Source organism: Lutjanus erythropterus, chromosome 8 (genome assembly GCF_056507025.1).
Source record: "Lutjanus erythropterus isolate fLutEry1 chromosome 8, fLutEry1.hap2, whole genome shotgun sequence".
NCBI lineage: Eukaryota > Metazoa > Chordata > Actinopteri > Lutjaniformes > Lutjanidae > Lutjanus > Lutjanus erythropterus.
Window position 1 is genome coordinate 5,081,089 of NC_139324.1, and position 26,973 is coordinate 5,108,061.

General features: G+C 40.8%; 1 protein-coding gene across 2 annotated transcripts in view; it reads left to right on the forward strand.

The window, feature by feature from the left end:
• The window catches only part of hdac4 (histone deacetylase 4), a 204,797-nt gene extending 178,559 nt beyond the window's left edge, over positions 1–26,238 (forward strand). For both annotated transcript variants that reach the window (XM_084724281.1, XM_084724282.1), the window contains 5 exons: positions 8,144–8,262; positions 9,779–9,912; positions 22,831–22,915; positions 23,167–23,308; positions 25,095–26,238. In XM_084724281.1, coding sequence (XP_084580407.1) covers positions 8,144–8,262; positions 9,779–9,912; positions 22,831–22,915; positions 23,167–23,308; positions 25,095–25,134 — 520 coding nt within the window. In that variant the 3' untranslated portion in view covers positions 25,135–26,238. The remainder of the gene's footprint in view (positions 1–8,143; positions 8,263–9,778; positions 9,913–22,830; positions 22,916–23,166; positions 23,309–25,094) is intronic.
• Positions 26,239–26,973: the final 735 nt, after the last annotated feature.

The following is a 26,973-nucleotide window of genomic DNA, read 5'->3' on the forward strand; positions in this document are numbered from 1 at the left end:
AACATAAAAAGTTTCTCAGGAGAACCTCCTGCGCTGGTTCTTGTTAGCATATATGCAGATTATTAATCAGAATGGAATACGGTAAAATATCAAATAAAATAAATACATGTGTACACATATAAATATAGTGAATTTTTTGAATGTGCTTCATGTTTAATGTAAACAACAGCAATAAGATGGTGATGATGATACAGTCGCCATCTTCACATTAAAAGTTCATCATCTGGGAAACATTGACCGTGTTTGAGCATGAAGCATCATAGATGTAAAAAAAACAGAGTCCTCCTCCCCTTGTCATGCAAGAGTCTTGTGTGTTGTGTCCTGTGAGCTCTGAGTTATTAAATTATATGCACCTTCACTCCCTTCCTCACTCTGATATATCCATTGTATCCCATGTTTTCTCATAAATTTTAGCAATCAGCAACTAGCTAGACACAACTAGCAGAAAACACACCATTACTTTGAATAAATAACAGTTCAAAACTGAACTATATATATATGTTTATATGTATATATATGTATATATATGTGTGTATATATATATATATATATATATATATATATATATATATATATATATATATATATATATATATATATATATATATATATATATGTATATATATATATATATACATATATATATGTATATATTTATAAAATTTGTTTTGCCTTATCTACAGTCTGTGGTCCACCACCAATGCCACATTTCAGCCCTTTGCCCTCCATACTAGAACCCTTGAGTACATTGGATTAGAAGCCATAATCAAGATGTGGAAAAGGATAAATTAGGGGCTTGAGTAATTACACAAAGATGAGTAGTCCCCAGAGAGAAAGTTTTCCTTGGCTCAAAAAATGACCACTGCGCCAAGACCTACTGCTGTATTAACCTGTGTGAGTACATTTGTGTGCACTTGAAATCATGTGGGATGACTATTGCCAAAATCTGAATGCACTCATCAGGATTAGAAGAGGAATAATTAGTCAGAGCAGAGCTCTGAAAAAAGGCCCTTTTGTGAGGTTTAGGCTGGTGAAGTTAGTGGTCCATAGAATACAGCAAGTGGCAACATCCAGGACTGAAAAATGAAGCCAACACAGAAGTGCCAAAAACTGCACTTCCTCTAATGGCAACTCGAGGCTGGCTCCAAGAAGGGTCAATCCTCATAGATCCCAAGATTAAAATGCTCAACTTTAGAGCAGAAATAAACATGTTTACAGCCTGGTACCAAAACTGTTGTGGGCACGGTCACAGATGGCTAGCCGCTAGGTAGCCACTTCATTTAGCTGCCTCAGCTCCAGTCACGCTCAACTTCTTTAGTCATTTTTGGATAAGTCAAGAGTTATCTGTGTCAAGCACTACCACAATGGCGATGGACGGAGCCACCACACCATGGATGTATAAGGAGAGTTTGATACAGCACTTAAGGTGGGCCTCCATGTATTCCTATGAGAGGTGCTTAGTGATGCATGAAGCCAACTTCGGCGTATAAATCTTTCGTATATGCTTCTGCTTTGTGTGACCCATAAAGCCCAACATTTTGTAGAGATTTCCTTTGGCTAAGCTGGTAGCTGTGTCTCAATTTGCATACGTCTGTACTCACACTTACTGTTTTGAGTACATAACTGCATTCACATTGATATTTATGATAAAATGAAGTGCACTGCGAGTACCAAAATGTTGTACTCAAAATAGCCAAAAAATTAAGTGTGGAACGCTAGACACTTCTCACCCTTGACGGTCACCATCTTGTTTATTAGGTGGAAGAGGTGGGGCTACCAAACTTGTGAACATTGTGGCTGTGGTGAACACTGCATTATACAGATTTAAGTCATGCAATTTTTATTAATAAAAATGTTCAGCATTACAGTGTACAAACAGAAATATCCAAAATTGAGATACAGCAGATAACTTCCAGTTTAGCCCTCCGCTAACTTGAATGGGGTAACATGATTTAATTTTACAGTTCCTCCAGACTTTCCAAATATTATCAGACCAAATGGATCAAATCTTACAATTATAAATCATTTCATGGGGGTTATGATGCTCACAAAAGTTTATCCACTGTTTTCCTGTGGCTTCTTCACAATATTAACATATGTAAGATGGTCTTTTTGGGCTGCAGTGCATCACATGACAGCCCAGCACTCTTTCTGGGGGCCTACATCACACTGTGAGCTCCACAACAGCTCTTCGGAAACCTATGGGTGACGTCACGGAGGCTCCACTTTGGAATGCAGTCAATGTTAGAAGGGTTTGATGGGCGAAGGGGGAAATATTGTGTGTGCACAGAGGCTGGGACGGTGGTCACTGCCGTTTTGGTTTATCACAGTCTTCTAAATGCAGTATATAATTTCAGTTAAATATCCAACACTCTTTGCAGTGTATGTATGGCTTTCTCTGAAGAACCATCACCAGTTAGTCAAGTTTTATTCACGAGTCTTGTCTTGATTAATGTCTGTCGCCATGGTCAAATCATAATTTGTTGCATAGTTATCAGTCGTCCTAGATCAGTTTACCCATCCTAGGCAAGACTACACAGCTTGTGAAAAAGGCTCACTTACTGTAAACACTTTGGCAGAGTTTTCTTAAGTCTGAGACAGTAACCCTGAAGATGATGGGCTTGGAAGGTGTAGGATCCAGTGTTTTTGGAGCTTGACTCCTGCTGCGTTGATTTTAACCACCCTGTTTTTTTAAGCCCCAACTTTATGAATGGCAGAACTAAACTGCTGGAGTTTAATAAGCACACAACATTCCCACATGCTCACCCACGCATACAAGCACAGGCCCGGGTCCAACTGATACTTTGACACATGCACCTGTTGCTAGGTAAACTAAACAACACTAAACAAAATTTTACACCACATGCTTACCCAAGTGATTCCAGTCACAGTAAGATCCAGCCACGACAAAGCCAGCAGTGGTTGAGATCGCACCCTCTTCGACCAGGATGTCCTGTAGCCTACAGCTCAGTCGTAAACTCTCCCCTCCCTTAATTAACAGAAAGGCTTTTTCATCTCCACATACATGGCCTCTGATTCACGCATAAATAGTCTTCCCTAAAACCACTAGTTTCCCTTTATGGCAGTCTACTAATTGATTACTGTGGCTTTTTGTTTTCTTAAATGTCAGGATATTATTCCAGGGGGTGTGGGTCGGAACTGATGACACCAGCAGTTTTCAGCATCGTGACCAGAGCCGTCTCTGTCCGCGCTCAAGGTTGGAGGAGAGGAGCCCTCAGTAGTTCAAGTATCCTTGGCGGTCAAGGCTTCCCTCTGCGCTGTGTGTCAGCCCACATCGCCTGTGGCCAGCTCCCTTTAGTGTGGGGTCTTTTATGGTCCAAATGTTAATGGGCCAAGGCTGCGTGCGTGTATGTAAGTTTGTGAGTAGGAGTGAGAAAACCTGTGAACACGTGATAAACTCTGAATGTGGAGCTGGAAAATATGACCTCCTCTAAGCAGACTGGTTGTTCATTTCACATAATTGTCTAGTTTGTGTTGTTGAATGCTGTCTGATTAAAAGCTTATGAACTGTTGGTACGCTCTTAGAAAAAAGGGTTCTTTCTGAAGGGCTGAGGTGAAGTAAAGGTTTGTCAAGGGTTTTTTGTGAGACTAAGGGAACCCTTTTCACCCAAAGATCCCCCTTTCACAGAAAGAGTTCTTAAAGAATTGCTGAAATCTTTGACAAACTAAAGGAGGTCTTGGCATTCTAATATGTTAGTGGAACCCCATGGGTGGGTTTGAGGTAAAACCCTTGGAATATAAAATTGGTTTTGTTAGAACCTTGTGTGTGGGTTCTAAATAAAAACCTTTTGGAATATAAAAGGGTTCTCAAGAGAATCCTGTTGGTGAATTCTAGGTAAAATCCTTGAAATGTGAAAGGGTTTTCGGTAAAACCTGCTTTGTGGGTTCTAGGTAAAATCCCTTGAAATATAAACAGGTTCTTGGTAAGACCCCTTGGATGGGTTCTACCAAAAACCCCTGGAATATAAAAGGGTTCTCAAAACAACCTCCTGTGTGGGTTCTACGTAAAACCTTTGGAAAAAGGTAGAACCTCCAGGGTGGGTTCGTATCAGCACCTTTAGAAAAGGTTCTAAAAAGGTTCTGAATAGAACCCCCAGAGCGGGTTCTGGGTGGGACCCTTACACCATAGTAGGTTTCTCTGATGAACCTCTTATAGGGGGTCATGGGTGAAACCTTTCACCAATGGTTCTTGGTATAACCCTGTATGTTGGGTTCAAGGTAGAAATCTCTGAAAGGATTCCAAGTGGAACCCTTATAAAAGGTTCTTCCAGGAACCAAAAAGGACTCTCCTATGGGGACAAGAAGAAGGGCACTTTATGGTTGAGTTAACACCTTTACTTCTAAGAGTGTACAAGTCATCATGTTTTTTAGACACATTTTCACTTGCTGTAGTGCCAACATTATTTTCACCTCTTTATCCACTGCTCATTCATGTCCTCACTCATCAGTCTTGATCCAAGTTTCTTTCTAGACTCCTCCCCCCACAGGGTTTTTAAGGCTTTGCCCTCTTATTTTCTTGCTCTCTGTATCTTTATCTCTCATTCAAAGTTTTGTCTTCCATCCTATTCCTTCATCATCTTCACATGACGTTTTACTCTGAAATGCTGCCAGATGCACGCTAACACACAGTGACGCACGCACTCCGTGTATCCTTGCTGTCTGGGACTACCCAAAAGCTCCTAAAGCTACCTCCCGGCTCTCCCTCAGACAGCTGTGTGTACGTATGTGTGTTGTGTTGTGGTGGGGGGTGTGGTGGATGCAGTTAAGGGTTATAATTTGGTGGTGAACAAGAGATGGAAAAACCGGTGGCCTGCGGAGTTCAGGGCACGCTGCTTGCCCACAGCCAGCAAACCAGCGCCGTGTTCCTGAGGTCGGCAAAGTACAGAGGACCGACGACAGAACCCTGTGGTACTCCGTCACTCACAGACCTCACCAAAATACTGCTTGCCCAAATATCCCAGACCCCTAAAAATTCCAGTGTAAACCTGAATCAGTGGCAACCACTTGTTTTGCTATCTGGGAAGTCCAACTATTTATGAACTGAGATGTCCTAAATCAAGCTAAACCAGATTACCATGACACATTTTACTTTTTATACAAAGTCAACGAAGACTCTAGTGTGCCAGCCCTAGTATTATAGACCAATTCAGGGATTAATTACTGATTCTGTAACAGAAAACCATACTTGTAATTAACTGCTAAATTATTTTTCCTTTAGGTAATGCAAAAATTACAGGTTCATAAGTGTATTGACATCTTTAATTAAAGCTGTAATATGTAACATTTCATTTAGACATGTAATATATTTTGTTGAGTTGTGTACTTACATTATTCCAAATGTTTCCAACAATGTTCAAACACAGAGCTGTCATTTTTTCTAAGTATTCTCTTTGAAATGAAGGTGCTAACTAGGACCATAAAGGGTTCTTTGGCTTGTCCCCACGGGAGCACCCTTTTTGGTTCCCAGTAGAACTGTTTCTAAGAGTTCCGCATGGAGCCGTTTCAGAGAGTTTTTACCTAGAACCCAAAATAAAGAGTTATACCCAGAACCATCTGTGAAAGGTTTCACCCAAAACCCCCTGTGAGAGGTTCTATAGAGAACACTTCTATGGTGCAGCAGTTCTACACCCCGAACCCTCCCTAGACTCCTCTCTACCGAAATAGCTCTGGCTCTCGAACAGGTTGCATTCAAGATTCATCTAGTGAAACCACCTATTTTTTTGGTTCTATCTGAAACTGAACCAACTTTTTTGGGTTCTGAACCTATTTATTTTTGGTGTAGATTCTCAGAACGGTTCAAAATTAGGTGCTTGAATCGAAATTGGACGGATTCAGTGTTGGTGGAAAATGCCTACCTGAAGGTTCCATCCAGAACCTTTCCACCCTCTAAAGGTGCTAACAAGAACCCAGCCAGGGGTTTCTATTGAGAAATCTTTTATGTAATGGTGCAAAGAACCCTTGATAAATGAGTTCAAAAATTTTATAAAACCTTGATGAAACCTTTCTTCAAAAAAAGGTCTTCATAAGGAAATGGTTCTGGGTAGAACCTCAACCCTTCAAGAAGAACCATTATGTAAGCCTTTTTTCTATGAGTGTAATGGTGCATTTCCTACTAGCTGTTTCTCGCTAGTCGCTAGTTGCTATAACTTCTGGGAAAACACAGGAAGTGACTAAAATGTTAATATTACATTGTCCATAAGCATGATTTCTGCTTGAGTCGTGTCAGATAGATTTTCAGCAACTATGGTGCTTGGTTAAAGAAGACAACAACTCCCATGATCCCACACTACTTCATGATGTGAAGTACATCTTTTGTTATTGTTTTAATTTGAGTGAGACCCCTAGTAGCACACCTTACAGATTGTGGTTTTAAAGGAAAAAAAGTTGTTCTTAACTCCCCAAAAAAATAAAATGCTGAATTCAGACTAGTCTAATTTTACATGATCTAATCTAATCCTCCTTTGCAAAACTATTTTAGTATTCTACACACTTACACAAACAAGGTCACCATATAAACCGGACTGGATTTTCCAGCCACAGCGTGTAGTGAATCATTACAGTGCACCCCGCTGTTGATTGGATTTATGTGTATGACACATTGCACACAAGTACTCCCTCCCTTCCAGCTGTGCGTTAAGATGAAGGTTGTACACAAACAACCCTCCTTCACCACACCCATCCAGTGTTAGAATTATCCTGCGTCCTTAACACACATGCAATTATATCTGTCCTTCCGTCCCTCCTTTTTACTTAAGGATGCTGTAGTGCATTGCTGCCTCCAAATTTCTGTACTTTCCACTTCAAAAAGTGTATGCTGTAATTTTCTCTGCCACACACGCACTGTACATACAAACTCATTAGGAGGATGTTTGCTTTGAAAACCATGAAAGGGAGAGAAGAGCCATAAAAGAATTGAAAAATACGGCAGCTGATATGCAGCAAGAATGACATGTAGCATCTCTGGGTGGTTATACCATACCACAATCATCATTAGAAGGACAGCAAGCACACATACACATATTTAAATTGTAGTCCTCTTAAATTGTAGTCCTTTTTTTGTCATCAGAGGTGATAGAGTTCATTTTACATCCACCGTTGCTGTTGTACCTCCTGTTGTACATCCTCTAAATTTTGAAAAAGTTTATCCAACTAATAATGTTTTGTTGAGATAATTTACTGTTGTTTTTTAAATATAAAGTTTGAGTTTTAGAAACCAAAAAAAATAGTTAAAAATTGTTGAATAAACTCATAGAAGAGAAAGTGAATATGGTTAATAATTTAATATTATCAATTGCAACTATCTGGTTTTCAACCACACAAATAAGGACAAATCAGGTTTGCTGCTCTGTAAACAGTTTTGAAATGAAGAAATTAAAGAAATTAAAGAAAAGTAAATTATCTCAACAAATAGGTTGCAAAACGTTTTAATTTATTTAAAAACTTAAGACTTTGACTTACATTTTAAAACTCAAAAATGTAGTGTAATTTTTTTTTTTTTTTTTTTTTTTTTTTTTTTTTGCAGTGCAGGCTTCCCTTACTGTTCGTACTTTTATGATACTGAATCTTTAAAAGGTCAGTGTGTATGATTTGATTTGGGATTCATATCTGCAAAATATGGATAGAAATGGAACATGATATTCATAAATATGTTTTCTTTAGGGTATAATCACCTGAAAATATGAATGATTGTGTTTTCTCTACATTAGAATGTAAAGGCACAGACCTCTTCCATGGAATCTGCCATGTTGATCCGCCATGTTTCTACAGAAGCCCAGAACAGACAAACCAAACCCTGGCTCTAGATATCTCATTTTATGGCCACCATACATTCTCTTACATGCTTGAAAGGCGAGATTGAGACAAGGTGTTTGCAATCTGAAAGCTCACTGCTAGATGCCACTAAATCCTTAGCAAAGGTCTTTTAAACGATGTTTGCTTTCTGGCCTTTCTGTGGAGGCAGCAAGCCAAAAAAAGCAACAAATGCATGCATGCACTTGTTTTCAAACCAAGTGTCCTATATATGACTTATATGACTTCAGAGAATGTTTTCTGTCTCTCTTACACAATCTGAGACATAAATTTATTGTTCTGTTGACATTTTTTTTCCTGTTGCTTGCTCTAGGACGGTGGTTATGCCTATTGCCAACGAGTTTGCCCCAGACGTGGTTCTGGTGTCCTCAGGCTTTGATGCGGTGGATGGACATGCCTCACCCCTGGGAGGATACAAACTGACAGCCAAATGTAAGTACTGACCACAGCTACACATTTAATTACTCTCTTTTTTTCTTTGTCTTCACTACAGGGTTCTTACAGCTGCTGCAAATCCTTAAAAACACTTTTATTGTAGTGATTTCAAGGTTTGAGATGTGCTTCAAACTGCTTTAAATTGTAATTGGATTACATTCACTATAGCTGAATTTATAGAATTTACAGTTGTTTTTTTTCTTAAAAACAATTAATCAATTATTTAATCCTCTCACAATCTTGTCATTTGAAAAATAGGTCCAATTTTTCAGGTCTTTTCTGTGACAAGTATTGCAATGAATTATTCTGTCGATCATTTTCTTTGTTAATCAATTAGTTCTGTTAGTCCATAAATGTCAGAAGAAATGTCTTGTTTTGTCCACAACTCAAAGATATTCAGTTTACTGTCAGAGACGAGTAAAAAAACCAGAAAATATTCACATTTAAGAAGCTGAAATCAAAGCTCAGTGTGAGTATTTTTTTCTTAGAAAAATTACTCACTCTGACTAATCAATTATCAGAATAGTTGGTGATTCATTTAAGTATTGATTTATAATCATTCACTGATTAATTGTTGCCGCTAGGTTGCCAAATCTACTTGGAGACAGGTGACACATTTTGAAACCTTCTTTCATCTGTCTCCTTTCTGCAGAATTCTGTCTTGAAGCATCATTTTGGTTGTTTATAGCACAATAACATCTGACTTAAACATTCTGAACATGAATATGTATATAAATACGTCACTGATCACAGTTGTAAGGTGCTGGAAAAGCTTAAGAGATGCACCTTGAGAGTACTTGAAAAGTGCTTGAATGTGACTTCAGAAAAGGTGTAGGAACCCTGTAGATAAAAACAAAAAGTCAAAAGAACTTGTGATGATGAATACACATTTTAAAGCAGTCCTCACTCGTGTTGTCCATATTTTTTTGCCTGCGCAACTTTTGATACCAGAAAAGACAGACAGACACACTCAAACACGCCTTGTGTTTATTTTGTGCGTCTGACTTGTGTATTCAGATCGAGAACCTTGGCGTGCCAACAAAGAGCTTTTCTAAAACCACCCTGCAGATCTCAAATAAGAGCAGGGGTCTTGGTTGTGAAGGGGGTGATATGGGTGGTTTAGAGAGGATTGCAGGAAGAGGAGATCTGGGTAGGAGAAAGTATGGCTGAATGCATATATTAAAACTCCCCTCCTCCAGAAAGGAAAAGATCAAAGTCTGTGACAGAGCCTAAACGCAAAGCCGCATTTATTGAAATTAAACCTGGCTCATATTATGGCTTGTTTTTTGGCCCCCAGTAAATCCACAGCGCGCTCTCTTTTTTTTTTCTCTTCAGTCAACCCCTTCCTCATCCATACCCAAACCCCCTTTTCTCTCTTTTTTCTTTGATCGATATCCAAAAAGGAAGTCAGAGCTTGAACATCAGCGCTCCCCCCGTCTCATTCTTTTTTTTTTTTTCTCCGGCTCTTTCTCCCTCCCTCTCTTTCTCTGCCTGTCATTTCCTGTGTGTCCAGGCTTCGGCTACCTGACCAGGCAGCTGATGGGTCTGGCAGGCGGTCGGTTGGTGCTCGCCCTGGAGGGGGGTCACGACCTCACAGCCATATGCGATGCCTCCGAAGCCTGCGTCTCTGCTCTGCTTGGCAATGAGGTAAGATGAAAGCCAAGAGGAGGACGGATAAATTACCATCAAAAAATCCTCATAAATTACTATCAAAACAACCTTGAGCAAGGCACTAAGATTTAATTAGATTTGATGACTGGTCTGAGGTTAAACAGGGACTGAAATTTATGTTGGGAGCTGCACACATACACCACTAATACCCCGTATAAAAGAAAATATGATCGTGTTAGTACCAGTGGCATAAATTGGCATATTACTGTAATGTTTTCCTGAAACTGTAAATAATTTTTATTGTGCAGAGTTCATATTAATGCCAGAAATATGGTTTGCAGATTTAGAATTCTGTTCAAATGAATGTATTCATTATTTCTTTCTTAATAGAGTCATTAATATAGTTATGTTTAATGGAACTGAAGTGAGCATGCGGATGAAGGGCGTCTGGTTTATTTGTGCTGTCAGCGTGAAATTTTCAGAATGCAGTTGCACTCAACTTGCTTCTTTTTTTTTTATTCCTGGCTACATTTCATTCAAAATCAGAAGTGAGCATAAAATTTTCGTAACAGAGTTTCCTAAATTCCTTCTGAGGCTGCTTTCCTTAAGTATTCACATTTAGGAGATGATTGCATCACCAGTCCTTCTTCTTGACAGCACTTCTCCATTTCACTTCCAAGGGTCAGGTTTCTATTCAGTGCACTAGCTTTATATGTTAAATGGTTAAAACACTTCTTAAAACCTGTCTAAACCCAAATCCACTTCTAACCATATAATTTAGGGTCTTATGTATGTAATAGCAAGCATATAAAAAGTGTTAGAATTCAGATTTAATTCAAATGTGAACTTTATCAAGTTTTTGTACACTTTCCTGTATTGGTTTTGAATTGGGTGTTTGTGTTTGGAGATGCATTATGAAAATTACACAGTTAATTCCACAAACCAATCATAAAAAAAATCCATGTCAGTTCCTATGGTGATGCAACAAAACTTCTCTGCTCCAGTGCTGCAGCTGCTCTCTGAGTCTGAGCAACTTAACAACGTTACATCACTCCTTTTAACACAGACAGTGATTTAACCTGGCCCAAATCTACACACCCTTTTACAGCCGACATCATCGAAAAGCTGCACGCATTTTGGCCACAGAAGCAGCGGTTTCCCCCAGTCATCCAGACGAGTTATCAAGCTGCAAAGGTTGAAATAAACATTTTATCAGCACCACAATCAACAAAATGTCTGTTTGTTGAGTATATGATACTTCAGAATTGATATTCCAGTGGTCGATGTAAGTTTTTAAAAATTCCAACAGGATCATGACTGTTTCAAAGCAACCAGTGGCGTCTACGACTGCAAGCTACTAAATGTGTTGACTGGACTGAGGACGCCATCAAAACTGCTGGTGTTTGCAGCGGCCCATTGACAAGCTGGTCTGCCGTACTTCTGTAGCCAAAATGTTCATGCAGCTTTCTCATTGTTAACAAACTGGAAAAGGGTCTATATCGCTGTAACTGCACGCCATATTCAGAATATTTTCTGGTTTACCGCTGCTTTAATTCAGAGCAAGTAACGTTAGTTCAGTTCCAAACAAACGTGTGAGAACACTGAAGTCACACCAAAATCAAACAGTGACACAAACTAACTAATAAATACAAATACGAACTCCTACAACTCCTGCAAGGTAAAAAGATGGTTTCTGTTCTTGGAGTCTGGTGGTTGTAAAGAGACCAGGGTTGTCAGCTTCAGTTTTTGTTGAAAAATGCTGCCTGAAGAGAAAGTAAAGCAGGGAACATTTTCTTAAATATGGCGTATGATTAAAATCATATTGCTTTTTTGAGGTGGTCCCTTCTTTAGATTCTAAATGCTGCCCACGTCTCCAGCAGTCCACAGCAGGACATTACTTAGCTTCCATGTTGGGCCTCTTGAGGCAGCTGTCAATCAAACATGAGCTGACCCACCCACCATTGTAAAATGGTCTAAACAGCAAAATCTGATGTTTTTGAAGCAGGTTTTATAATATTTATGAATGTTTATTTTCTTTCAGATCTTTGAGGATGCATTAAGAGAAACTAATCTTTGATATCATACATGCATTTTTACTATTTCAAGCTAGGTTTTCAGAGGCTTTAAAGAACCCGTGTGTGAGATTTAGTTGCATCTAGCAGTGAGCTTGCAGACTGCAAACACCTCGTCTTACTCTCCCCTTCCAAGGCCATGCCCTCTCTGCATATAAAGGGCTCATTCTAATGTAACAAAAACATAACAATATGTATTTCAGCTCATTATACACAAATGAAAACATACTTATATTCTGTTTCTGCTATCTTCTGCCAATAAATTCTGATAAATCTTGCACACTAGATTTTTAAAGGGATATTTCACCCAAAAATGAAAATTCAGTCACTCAATTCTGCTCACTCTCATGACAATTGCAAGTTGGGTTTATTTTTTTATTCCACAAAACACTGCTGGAGTTTCACAGGAAAGCAGTGTTGCATAATCTCCCAAACCATGTAAGTGATTGGAGACCAGTTTTAAAATGCAAAAAAAACAACAACTAATTAATAAAAAAATAAAATGTCTCCATACTGCTCATATGGTCTAATCCAAGTCTCCTAAAGCCCCGACATGCCAAGTTGACTTGAGTTTCAGTTTTTGGGGGGTTGTTGTTTTTTTCCGAATGAAAACTGGTCACCATTCACTTTAATTGTTTTGGAAACTAAAAAACTAATCCTGACTGTCAATCGGCATTAGGGTGAAATTGAGACAGAATTTTCTTTTTGGGTGAACTATCCCTTTAGCTACAAAAGACAATAAAGGTGCAGGACAATGATTTGATAGCATCCTAACATAGATACATAAAGTTAAAAATACAGGACAAGCTTGTACATTCCTCTGACAAAAGTGCTCCTTTATCTTTGCCAAAACCATTTTCCCTCCATGTTCTCTTACGCTCTCCACCACTCAGAGAGGAAGTCAACACCACACACACACACACACACACACACACACACACACACACACACACACTCCACACAGAAAGACACATGCACAAACACGTCAGGGGGAGAGGATTTCCAGGCAGAAGGTTAATTGTGGGAGTGTGTAGGTTGGGCCGTGGAACTGAACAAACATCAGCACTCTGTGATTCATGGCGCACAACAGAATAGCAACTCCTCAAAGCCGCCCACTCTTTTCTTCCAGCTAATGGAGAGGCTGGAGTGCTTTTTTGGACGAGCTGCTCAGTCTCATTTTCTCCCCCGACATTATGCATCCAAGATATCTCTGTGCTTTTGTTTTTTAAGGACTACTGAATTGTGGTACAGAGCAGAGATTATATAGGTTTATAGGAAGTGAAGTGGGTGTGACTGGAAGTTTGTTTGTCTAGAAGGAATTGCGAATACACAACTAGTGTCTTGTGTCCAGATACTGTATGTCCAGGCTGCATCTGGAGCCAACTCAGCCAACTTCTAGTGCACAGTCGTAGTCTGTTGCTGTTCTGATCATAATCCTTTCAATCTCTGAGCCGTAATGAGCAGCAGAGTCAGAGTGGAGTGAAATGGCTGTTTGGTACCCAGATTTGGGCACTTCAACCTTGAGTTATTTTTGTTGCCAGTATGTGTTGTCTGAAACTCTGTACTGGCCACTTTCTCACTGTGTATATTCAGAGCTGTCTACTTTGGATCACAAAAGATTCGATTTTATGTCTTAGAAGTATTTCACCCGTTCTTGAGAACTGAGACCAATCATGTGCCACCAAAAAAAAAAAAAAAACTCTGTTTTTGGTGAAAAATTATTATTTAAAAATTTGTATATATATAAATATGTGTAATATATGAAATGTTTCGAGTTGCTTTAGTTTTTTTAATCTTGTCCCAAACAAAAATTGACAACTTCAAGTAATTTAAAAATGTTTTCAAAGCCTCCTAAATGAAAGCTAAATAAAAATTATAGTTTAAAAATGTGTATTTTGATTAGCATTTAGAGAACTCTGAGACACTTTAAAAATAAAATGGCTGCTCACTACAACTATGCTGTAAAATAAAAAATTGAACATTTTATAAACTCCATAAGATGTCAACTTCATCAGATTTTCCATCCAACGGAGTTGATGTCTACATTTACTAAAAATAGAAAAAGGAGGTTGGCCCATTACAAGGTTTAATAGCCAAGAGTTTGATCCTTAAAATTATATTGTCCAGTATAATTGAAAAATAAAAATCAAACCACCGTTAAGTACATTTTTGTCCCAGTTCACAAGAATGAGTGATTTACAAAGTCATCATGTGTTTCAGTTCAGTTCAGTTCAATTCAGTGCAGATAGAGGATGAGTAGCATATTTATCACAGCCACACAAGCTGTGATAAAGAAAGGTTTGTCAATGGAAAGAATGCTAAGAAAATTAAAGGACCAATGTGTAGGATTTAGTGACACCTTGCAGTGAGTTTACAGATTGCAGACACCTCTTCTTACTCCTTCCTTACTCTATTTTCAGGTGATTATACATGAATGAAAACATGCTGATAATTCTGCCAGTACATCCCCATAAATCTTACACACTGGACCTATAAGTACCACATGTCAAGACTGCATATCCAAACTGACACTCTTACATCGACTTTGTTTATTTTGAAAAACTGACCACTCTCAAGTATTGCTGCAGGCCCAGCCGCAAGCACACCCTGAGTGTTGGTTGCCATTGGAATGGCTACTGTACCTGCTAAAGCCATTTCCTTCTGCCCAGTGAGACGCTAATGCATCTGGGTCTAGAGCTCTCATTAGATGTATACAGTACTGTACCTTACAGAGCAACACTCAAGACTAGCTGATTGACTGCCTAATAACGTGGTGCAACAATGTATTTGAGTAGTGAGAAACATAATAGAGTCAGTGGAAAACATATTGGGGCAGTTAGTGAAACCTTTGTTTTAACATCAGTTACAGAAAGTAGACGTTCAGACTTAAGTTGCTGAGATAAACAAAAGTAATTGTTGTGTTCAGTCAAATATGGACAGAAATAATTATATTTCAGTCTCAATGTCAAAACAAACTAATCCCATATGAATAAAAGTAATTGATTGAATAGGTACTGAAATGTTTAGCTCTGAATGTGTATCAGCCTTGGTGAAGGTGGTATCTCTTGTTCCAGCCCTGCAGACAGCTCGAGCTATAAATGAGTTCTTGGAATCGTAAAAAACCTCATGGCCTTGTTCCATGTGGATCTTGGAATCAGAGCAAAACAAACAGAACAATAACACAGGATCACATTAATAAAACTCGGTCACTGCGACCAGCCAGTCCAGCGTCTTGTGGAACATGAAGACGTTGACCACGCCAGATGAACTGTGTAGGAGCTTTAAAATGACAGGGACACGCTGGGGCTTAGTTAAACTCGGCGCTGTTATTAACCCCTTGAATATTTCTGCTTAAGAGGAAAACACTGCCAAACCTGCCAAAGAAAAGCTCTGCTGGAACATGTTTTTGCATAAGAGGGGAAATGCACAAACTAGAGACTTAATCTAATAACTTAACTGTTTACCTGCACTATGCCCACCAGTGACTCAAAGTTACACAGAGTAACACAGCTATTACAGCTGGTAAGTATTCAGGAATTCAAGGACACCTCAGCAGGGCGGATGCTTTTTGCTGTCACGGAGGTTTGTACTCCAGGACTTCCAGTTTGAAGGACGCTCTCGTTGCTCACAACACCGCCCTGCTTCAAAAAAACGGATAAGGGGGTTCGCTTCTTGGGTTTCAGCAGCCTGCAGAGCGTCGGCCTCAGCGGGGGTTTGGAGGAGGTCACTGGATGGGTGCCACAGGGAGCTGAAAATTCGAAAATAGGCAGGAGGCAGGGAGCGTCAATTGCCTCGGCCCTGCAGGACACCCCTCTCACCCTCTCACCCGGGGCCCCGTCACTGGTACACATCTGAAAATGGTTACCCTCACACCTCTTCTAGCAGGGTCAGCCTAGGCCAAGGGATCAGATAATAAATGGAAATGGAGTAATCATTTGAAGTTGGGAGGGAGGAAACTATTGTTATAAAACAGCTGTACAGATTACAGAACCTATGTAGGTCTTCAAAGTCTGGAAAGGTATGTGATGAATTATAATTATGTGCAGGCTTTTGGAAAATGCTTGAGAGTTGTACAGAGTATTGTATGAGAATACCATTGCTGATTCCTAATATACATATATTTTGTAAAGCTAATTTTATATTTATTTATATAAACTTCTTGAAAATGAAACTTTTACATTAAACTTCATCCTGCTACAAGGTTCAAAATGTTATCCTGACATGCCTGGCTTGTACAGGATGCCTCATTAGCAGAAGATGGCTTTGATAAAGTGATGAACAACACAAATGTAGATGTTGTTAACTTGCTAAGTATAGACCCAGAGTTCTCATGGCTCGCACCGGTTGGCTCTTTGGCAGCAAGTGATGTCAGCTGTTTGAACAAAGGCAGATCATTCAGTTGTGTGGAGCTTTGATAACTGATAGCAAAGAAAAAAGAGAGGCTAAAATGTCCCTGATCAGATAGAAATGGCAGGAAGTAAGTGTTTTTATCATAATCTCAGCAAAAGTCTCTGTAATAGACTTGGAATGTAGCTGGAAAACGTCAGCGTGGAATTGAGCTAGGGGGAGAGATAAAAGGCCGGGTTGGGTTTTGTTTTTTGTTTTTTTTGTAATTCTTGTTTTTTTCATTTGCTGACAAAGTCCTGCAGTGGTCAGTGATGGTAAATGGAATCAGAAGAAGCAACAGAAGATTTAAGTGGGCACTGTAGCCTCACCTACCTGGTTGAGCAACAAGGCAAATCCAGGCAACAAGCAAGTGTCCAATAGTCAGATAACTTTTGGACTTGTTTGAATGTGTTCACTGATTGGGTTATTTCTAGAGGATATATTTTAGTTTGTTCATGTGTGTGTTGGCTGACTGTGAATGGAGCAAATGAGTAGGCTCAGGGATGGGACCACAGCTGGATTAGCTGGTCAGCTGTGCTTTTGTTTATGAAGCCTCAAACTGCCTGAGGGTTTGTATTGTCTGGAAGTGTCCAGAACCCAAGACGTCACCATATTTATCTAACTGTTGCATATACTGTAGCTTAAACCGTAAAATAGGCGTTGAATGATACAGTGTATGTCTTGCTGTTTGTTTTACTAGTTTGGACTGACAGATGCACTGGTGGACTCAAAGAGTAGGCAGGGTGGGTGATTGCCCCTTGTGCCCCAAAAAGAAAAAATGCTGCAAAAGAGCCCATAAAGTGCCCTTCCAGTGGACAAAACTTGAAAAAGTGTCCTGTAGGGTGCCTTTGCAGTGGACAAAATGTGATCAAGTGCCTTTTAGGGTACCCTCACAATGGACAAAACTTGAAAATGCCCCATGTAGGATGCCCTTCAAGTGGACAAAACTTGAAAAAGTGCCATGTGGGGTGCCTTTGCAGTGAACAAAATATAAGAAACTGCCCTGTAGAGTGTCCTTCAGTGGACAAAACTTGAAAAAGTGCCCATCAGGGTGCCCTTCCAGTGGACAAAACCTGCTAAAGTGCCCCCTAGGGTGTCCTTCCAGTTTTCAAATTTCCAATTTTAATTAAACAAGGGATTTGAACTGTTTCACTATAAATGCATCACAACTTGTGGTGCACTGGTGCCCCACTGCACACAGCTGGTGCCCCTGGCCCTCAGACAGCCTGGGTCCACCACTGGGCAGATACGTTGCTACAGTGCACAAGTACAGAATGCTGCAAAGCCCAATGACTGCATCTTTTATCCAGTTAAGGGCAAAATAAATAGTTTAGCCCTACCCACCTAATCATGTTCATTATATACCAAGCACTTTTCTTGTGTTGCAGTCTAAAAAGGCAGATTTTGGCTGACTTCACATTAGAACCAAAACATCCTAAAGGTGTTCCTTACATCCTCTTCACCTCCTGTGTAGCGTGCACTTCCAGTGTTTTACTGCTTGCTGGTGTGAGAAATATATCTGTGCTTTTATTGGCAGGTTAAGACAAGCTTTGCTATAATGAGCGTTAGGTTTCCTTTGAAAGCAGCTCAAATTAGCTGGGAAAGAGGGGGATGAAAATTGCTGAATGGACTTTATGGGCTCTTTTATTCACCCCCATCACTGTAGTGCGTAATCGTGAAGTCTTTTTAGTTAAATAGCTCATGAATGATGCATTGGCGACTACACTAGTCAACTCTGAACTTGGGACTAATTGATGATTGCTCGCAAACAGATGTTGGCCCACGGTTCGAAGCACGGTTGTTAGCAATTATATGATAAACAACAGGCTAATATGCTAATTGTTACCAGCTGTCCGTGAGGTGTGTTTACACTCCAGTTACAGTAAGACGCTCGACTTCACCTGTCCCCCCTTGGGCCTGACTGTTCACCACCACCCTCCAACTGCAAGGCAAACCTACACCCCTTTCGGAAAAGGTCACATGCTTTCAACAATACACATCATTACCTTGTTCAGTTAGCATAACATAATCAACCGGTTTTAGTGACCGCCAACATATGCACATGGACACAACAGTAAACAATGGATGCTTTGTGCACATTTCTTTTGCTGAACAAGTGGATTTCCTCCTCTTTCCACTGTTTTGGTTTCAGCCTCCCTCAGGAATGTTTTTACCGGGCACATTCCTCACTCTCGGCTCATGGCTTTCCATGGTGTCTCAGTTTTGTTGGCCAGGACCTTGTGCGTTGGACGACTGTGTCACACAGAGAAAAAGACTTCCTCAGAAATCAGTCCACATGGTCACAGCAAACCATCTTAAGAGGGCTTTTCAGTCCCCTTCCCTCTCTCAAGGACTGCTGCACATCTGATGGTATGAAGATTCAGAAGTTCAGGCACAGCCAGGACCACAAAGTTAAATAAACAGAAATGTCGCTATGGATGATGTGGCAGACAAATGTGTGCTTGTATATAGTGCACATGCATATCTGTGTGTGTGCGTATGTGTGTTTGCCATACCTGCCAGGTGGGGGCCCCTGGAGTAGCCTGACAAGAGCCATTAAAGTTTATAAGCGTGAGGCCCAGCTGTCAATCAAGCTGACAGGCTGCCCCCGTCCAGCCCTGCTCTTAGTTGAACCCCATGAAAACCCCAGAGAACCCCTGACCCTGCTCTGACAGGGAGCTGGGTTAGTATGGGCTGGGCAAGGCTGAACTGGGACTGGCTAGGATTATGGTGAAAAGTTGGCAGCTATAGCCCGAAGGCTGGAGAGGAACGTTTTGACTGAAAGATTGATGGTTTAAGGTTCATAGACTGGCTGGGAAAATTCTGGGATAGGAGTAATGGATAAGTTCTGCTTTCTCACCCTTCAATCAATGTAATCTTGATCCGTATATCCACTACATGGTATGGATTGACTCGACTCTACTCACTCGTGATACTTTGGTACCACTGTAGATAGTACTCCCACATCGTAAGTGGAGCTAATTGTCATTGCAGTGGTATTCCAGCAGTTGGGAAACAACACACATGTGGGTGCTTTGGTCTTGAAAAACTACAGCCTTTATTCACTGACAAACTGTAACTTACACTGTACATTTACTGCCAGATTGACAACTTCCCTGCTCACCTTTTCCTCCGCTTCACTGCATTCATATCGCTCTCTTTGTCCAACACACACACACACACACACACACACACACACACACACACACACACACACACACACACACACACACACACACACACACACACACAAGGAGCTTTGCAACTCTTATAATGAAGAATATGAAGGAATGGTGTTCTTAATATGTTTGGACTTCATCAGTAGACCATGACGCAGTTTTGTGGACTTTAATTTTTGAGTGAATAAAAATCATGGCCACGATTGATGTTCACTTGGCTATTTAAAAAAAAAGTCCTGTGTTATGCAACTAGTCAGTGGTCTACAGTGTTGTCATGTCAGCTTTTAGTATTGCTCACCTCACTTAGAAACTTATCAGACCAAAAATAATATACCAAATACCGAATAGTATACCGAATACCAAAAAAAGTACCAGGTACTCTCCATAACGGAAAGAAAAAAAAAACATGTAGAGTTGAGACGAGTAGAACCATACCATGCAGTGGAAATGCAGCTTTGAGGTGCTGAAGTTCTCTGGAAGATGAGCTCAGCAGCTGACAGTCCTGGTCAGCTCCCAGATGTGCCTGGGTGTAGCTCTTTGATTGGGCACTCAGACTAAAAGTAGCCCTCCTTCAAAAAAATTCAAGCAGCTGCATTGGTGTGGGTGTGTTTTTCGACAATTGCGAGGTAAACAGTAGAACTAGGCCAATCACTTGAGAAGGTAATCTATCAGGAATGTGCACTTGCGCAAATTTAATTGGTCAACATCTGCTGGCAACTTTTGCAGGACTTTGTCTTTTTTTTTTGCACAACATAATACTCAAAAGAGTTGAGATGGACAGTTGACAGTTGCTCTTCCAGTGGTTTATGGAAAAAGACATGGATCATACTGTACAAAGCAAGAGCCTTGTCTTATTATATCAAACCTAAGCCAACAGAAACAGATGGCTTCTTGTGGTGTCGTCTGAGCTCCATCATTTTTGATATCATGTTACATGAAATTATCTGACATGTGTTATTGTTGCAAATCCCAAATGTTGTAGCAGGAATGCTCGATTTGTGGGTGAGCCTACCTCTTTTATGCTAATAGAACAGCAGTTTAGGGCTTTTTGTTTCACCCACGTGTGAACCAGCTGTGATGTCACCCACTGGTTTGTGGGACTACTGTTTTGAAGCCTTGAGTTTGGCAATATGGGGGTTGCCATCTTGGTTTTTTGCACCCAGAGCATATGCAGTACCAACAAGAGCATGGAGATTTGGGTTGGGCTTGTTTTTGGCTCTTCTGTTCAGCAATAAATACTGCCTGGCCTGCCTGGTTGCAATCTTTCTTGTGTTGCAACTAAACAGCACACTAAAATATGTTTCTGAAAACATTTAATAAATAAGCAATGCAGTAACAGAATTTATTTGATCAGTACTGTCTCGTTTGACAGTTTTTTTTTTTATGTTTTTTGGGGCTTTTCTTGCTGTTTTTTATTGACAGGACAGCTGAAGAGTAGACAGGAAAGGGGGGTGAAGAGAGAGGGGATGACATGCAACAGAGTCCAACCAGCTACCACTGCAGAGGACTGACAGCCTCCATACATGGGGCAGGCGCTCCACCAACTGAGCTAAACAGCCGCCCCTGGTTTGACAGTTTGATCTGAGCCCTGTGTTTTGCACTAGGACTCACTGAGAATGACTTGTTATTGTTAATCAGACAGTAGCATTGCCTTAAAGCAAACCCTGTTTTATTGTATTTTTTACTCTAAATGGGGCCATAATTTAAAAAATGAACCAGCGATTGAGACCATAAACTCACAACGACACTGAGGTCATAAATCGAATGAGAAGAAGGGTCGTTTTGCCTTAAGTGTACACACAATCAGACTTCTTTTTGCTGCCAGTGGAGTCGCCTCTGCTGGCCATTAGTCAAACTGCAGGTTTAAGGCATTTCTGCTTTGGCTTCACTTTTAGACTATCCATTATTTGATATATGGTCCATTGCCTTGCCCTCTGATTATAACTGTTGCAAGGTGAATAAATTAGACGGATTGAGGAAAAATGCAGGATTGAATGATTACATGGACAAATTATCGCTATAGAGGGACTGATGCACAGTCACAAAACAAACTCTGCAGGTTGCCTGTCATGTCTTTATGGCAAATTATCCAATTAAGAGTGTTTTTGTTAGTTGCTCACTTAAATAGCGAATAACTCAATGTAAATATTTGTGCAAAGAGTATATGAATATGTGTGTGTACCTCTGTCCATCCCTGTGTGCATGATGTAGCCTGCCGTGCCACAGAAGGATTAAAGTATCCCTCTCCCCAGACTGCCTCTTCCCTCGGCCCCCGTGGACCCCTCCCACACACTATTTGTTTTAATTAAAAGAAAACTTCCAGCCTTGGCCAAGCGAGACCGACCGACGATGACTTTTTCCTCTCCTCTCTGACATTCTACCTCCAAATCTCTTGCCAAACCTTTTTTCCTTTTCTCCGTGTCTCCCTTTACATGTTTCTCAGTTGGTCCTTTATTCCGCTGGGGTTATGATTGAGCAGAAAAGGGATGCATGTCGTCTGTGGAGCTGGAATGCAGAGCTGAATGGGCCTGTTTGACAAAATAGGATGAGAAAGTGTCGTATGTGCAGTCAGCCAAAGGGGAAATTGAATCATTCCGGGTTGGGAAGGCTCATTTGGGAATAGCCCTGTTTCCTCCGAGTTGTGGCTTGGAGAGTTTCATAGGCTTAGCTGTGCTCCCTGAGGTGTGTGTGTGTGTGTATTTGAATGTGTGCATGATGTGTTTATGCATGCGTGTGTGTGTTTGCGTGAGCAAGCGTTTTCCATGTGTATGCATCTGTACACTAGTATGTGTCTTTAGCGTGGGACACAGTACAAAGCACACATTGTAGTTTGTGTCAAAGAGTAGCAAAGCTCTGAGTGAGTGGGAGGAGGTGTGCATCTGCAGGCCTTTTTTCTATTGTGTCAGCAGCTCAAGCTTGTTCCCCACGTCTTGGAGTGATTCAACACCGGGCTGTGGTCCACATTTAAAAGTGATCCTTTAAACCAGGAGGGAACTACATTAGTTCAAGTGAGGTTTCTGCCGCTTTTGGTGCAGCCTTTCTGAACACCTGTCAGTCACGTTCATAAAAATACACATCCAGCCATAACCACTATATTGGAAAAAAAAAATGCCTGGAGACATTTAAAGCACTTAACTGACGTTCACAGTAGGCACAGGTTCACTGCCAAGTTGTTTGGGAGTTTTATTTCAGCTCAAGCGTCTTAAATACACTGGAAGATATGGCTGGAAATCGTGCAGCACTGTTTCTTTTTTCTGCATTTGGTAGAAAAAGTGAAGCAGGAAATCTGTTTTGATGTTATTTTATGTTTGTTTCAGTTGGACCCCATTCCTGACGAGGTGCTGCAGCAGAGACCGAATGCCAACGCTGTCCGCTCTATGGAGAAAGTTCTTGAAGCTCACAGTGAGTGGATTATTTATACCTAGACACACCATGCATGGCATCCACGTGATGTGCTGTATCTTACTGAGTGATATTTGGTTCAAGTTATTTTAGTTTGCTAACTATTGAATAAAAAAGTCTCAGTAAAAGACGTCCATGTGCAAAACCTATAGAGCTAAAAACATTAAATCCCTCAGCAATGAAAACCCAGTGGCCCAATGTGCATGGCTACTGTTCTCATTAGAGTTTTTCCCCGTTCTGGTCTTTTGCAGGTAAATACTGGCGCTCGCTGCAACGCTCCGCCTCCACACTGGGTTGCTCGTTGAGCGAAGCCCTTCAGCGTGATGCAGAGGAAGCTGAGACAGTGTCCGCTATGGCCTCATTGTCTGTCGCCAACAAGCACATCGGAAAGAGGTACTGGTGAACCCAAGTGTGCATTCAAAGGAATATTTCAACATCAGTCACTCTCTTGGCGCCTCCACTGATAGTCTGGCAACTTTGCGGTGACAACAAGCTTCCAGGAAGTGACTGGGGCATGCCAAAAAATAGCTGGGCACCTAAGCCCCTGTGAAACCACATGTCATTTTTACACTTTGGTTTTTGCACCGGTTAAAGAAATTAAATATAACATGTTCATGAGTGAGTTTGTAGGTGGATTTTGTTACCTTTGGACAGAGCCAGATGAGCTGTTTTGCCCATTTCTAGTCTTTGTGCTGAGCTAACCTATTAGCTGCTGGCGGTAGCTTCTCTCATCAGCTCTCATCAAGAAAGCAAATATGCATCTTTCTCAAAAGGGCCCCCCCGCCTTCTCGATTTTATGTTGTGAACTCTTCCCTTTCAGACGACCTTTTATTTTGAAAGTGCGGCATTTCTTTACGCTTCCTGTTGCTCTGCTCAGCTAAGTAGTATTCACACAGTCACACTGAAGAGGTTATGTTGTTCTCATTTTACAGTCTTTAAATGCTTTAATACAGACTGTCATTAATAAGTCAGAGATATACAGTAAAGAGCTGAAATCCGACTGTTGACTGTTGACCTTGTCAACCTACAAGAACCTAGTGCTAGTTCACATTTTGTTCAACTTGAGAACCATGTAAGAGCGGGTTTACTTTTCCACCGCCTAGAGAGCCAAGTCATTATGTAACTGTACACACCTCTGGAATCTCAGCAACACTAATTTCAAAAACTCCACACTTTGACATAATAGGAGGCACCATAATGCACCATAATGCTGGCTGCCACTCACGAAAAGAAGGAAGAAAAAGAAGCACAACAACTTATAACAACTTTTCAACTACTATTAACTACTACTTCTTACCAAATGAAAGATTACATCTGCCATTACCAGCAGATTGATCAAACTGAAGTGGATTCAAAGCAAGTCATGACTGTATCATGACTGACCACCACAATCTCACCCAGTGTTACTTATATTTGGTAACCATTAGGTCATGTGACCTGCAGAGTTTGAGGATGTACTTAGATCGGACTGTGAATGAGTAATATATTAAAATACTGCTCATACATGAAATGCATTTATTATATCAGATACTTTATTTAAGTGAAGGGTCTGAGTGCTTTGCGGGTCACAGGATCTGGTGGGTAACCAAACACAATGTAACGCCGGCCTTCAGCCCCTTGAATTGCTAAAACAGGCTGCAACAAACTTTCCAAACAGATGTTATTTGAATAAACTGACCACATATGGGGAATTTCAGGGTTTCTCTTTTGCCTGGAAAACATTAAACTTCACGTATTAACAACATATTAACAGCTTTTAGCCTGGCTCAAAATCTCCACCACAATGGCGGACATTTCCGTTTGGTTGCTCATTAAAATCCCGCCCCCAGCCCCTGACATAGTGGTTCTTACTTTTTTTGGCCTTACAGAGTTGGTGCCACTCTGGAAGCAGTTTTCAGAGCTGAGAGCCTGCTCATTGGCTGTTAAAACTCAAAAAACTGGTTGTAAATTAGGCTCTGGCTCCAAACCAGCCCTGGAACCACCTCAGTCGAAAAGGGGTTCCGACCAAAGCCCTACAGTGGCCTAGAGAAATGTATTTAGTCTCTTACTACCTTTCTTGACGCTATGGTTACTGTACTTTGGTGCTTTATAACTGCATGTACAGTCCTTATAGTACACAGTCACAGTACAGGAAGGAAGTAATACTACAACAGTGCTCATGATGTTGTATTTTCCCCAGGGCTGAAGAGGAACCAATGGAAGAGGAAGCTCCTATGTAAAGAAACATCCGAAGCCTTTGACCACTGAGACCAGGGCTTCATCTTTGACAGTGTCCTCATCCAGACCATGTCAATTTAAACGCCACTCCCATGTCTCACCCCTGCCATATCAATATGGCATGTTATTGTGAGAGAGAACAAGCGGAGCTGACTAAAGTGGCACTCAAAGGAAATGGAACACTGAAGATCAGCGATGCATTCACTGATCAGCAGTGCACAGACTGATCAGCATAAATGTGTTGCGTTTTCTCTTCAAGACCTTGGATTTAAGAGGATTGAACCAACCATCCCACAGTGACAACCTCGAGTGCCAGTGCTTTTGAAACACTAGACAAGATGTACTTTTTGAACGCCAGTTGGAACCATACACAGACGATCTGTAGTCAACTTCTTTTCTTATTATTCTGTTCTTTCTGTGCTTTCTCTTCATCGTCTCACTCTCTGATGTGATTGTGATTCTGCACTACGGATGAATCATTCCTGCTCTTTTAAGATACCCAGATGAATGGAACGAAAGCAGTTGAATTTCTCACAGCTTTCCAGCATGGTTGACAATTACAGATAAGAAAAGTCAGCACGTGTTCTGATTCCAAAATGACTGACAGTGAAAGACTGTGCCTTTTTTTTCAAACCTGGTGGATCTTCTTTTGAACTCTGAAACCGAAAGAGCTTTGCCTTAAAAAACAGGTTTGGGAACGAGGCCTCTTCTCCCCAACCCCTAAAACATTTCTGTCCTGGCAAGACATCCAATGCCTGCATGTTGTTGGCACATAGACTGGAGGACCTTGGCATGTTTACCTATAATTCTCTGCAAGCAGCCTACTGTCCATCTTTCCTTTCCCCCCTTATTTTTAATAACTTCAGTTTAGAAGGTAGTTCCCAGTCACAAGTTGAGGGTGGTTCAGTCTAAAAGGAAGTTAATGATGGAATTAGTATTACTCAGTGTAACCATGTATCAGATACAGTCCCACAGCCACAGGAACTTTCCTGGACCAGTATCTGATTTTTGTTTTTAGATGGTCATTAACCATTAGCTATATCTGCTTTTCATTTGGAAGGTCGCAAGGTGCCTGGAGACGATGGCAACTGACACTGGGCAAGAGACCCTGAAGGGTCGCCAGTCAATCACTGGGCTGACACACAGGCTTTGTTCAGACTGCAGGCAAATCAGATTTGTTTCTCATATCAGATCTTTTAGACAGACTGTCCGCATGGTTATTTGCAAGTGATCAGATCAGATTTGTGTGTCCAGACATCACTAACATTTCTCCATGGGGTGCTGATGAAGGCACCAGTAATGGTGCAGACATACTAAAACTGGTGTTGACTGATGTCGACGCAACGGAACACCTCACACTGCCAGTGGGCAGTGCAGCGTGCAGGTCACACCACATGTTGATTGCCCGCCTTCCCTTCAAGTTTACCATGTAAACAATGCAGTTGATTGTGCCGACATAGTGCAATTTGGGCAGTGCTTGATTTTGGCTTAGATATTTCCAACATGGTGGTCGGATCACAACTTTCTCATTTTTCAGATAAATGGTACACTAAAATATGTTTCTGAAAATATTTTAGGTGAGAGACAGGCAATATAGTAACAGAATCTTGTTTCATATTTGATTAGCACTGTTTTGACAGTTTGATTGGAGTTTCATGAGTCTGCTATGTTGTGTTGGACAGACCTTATTTGCCTAAAGTAGAGGTGTAGTCACGATTATGCAAATTTAGATACAGCGAAAGGTCCATCAACTTACTGCACTGTAGCCATCATGCACTGCTCATCCAGATCTACTCCTCTCCATAGAAAATGAACTGGATCTGTTGATGTGCATCAGTGGA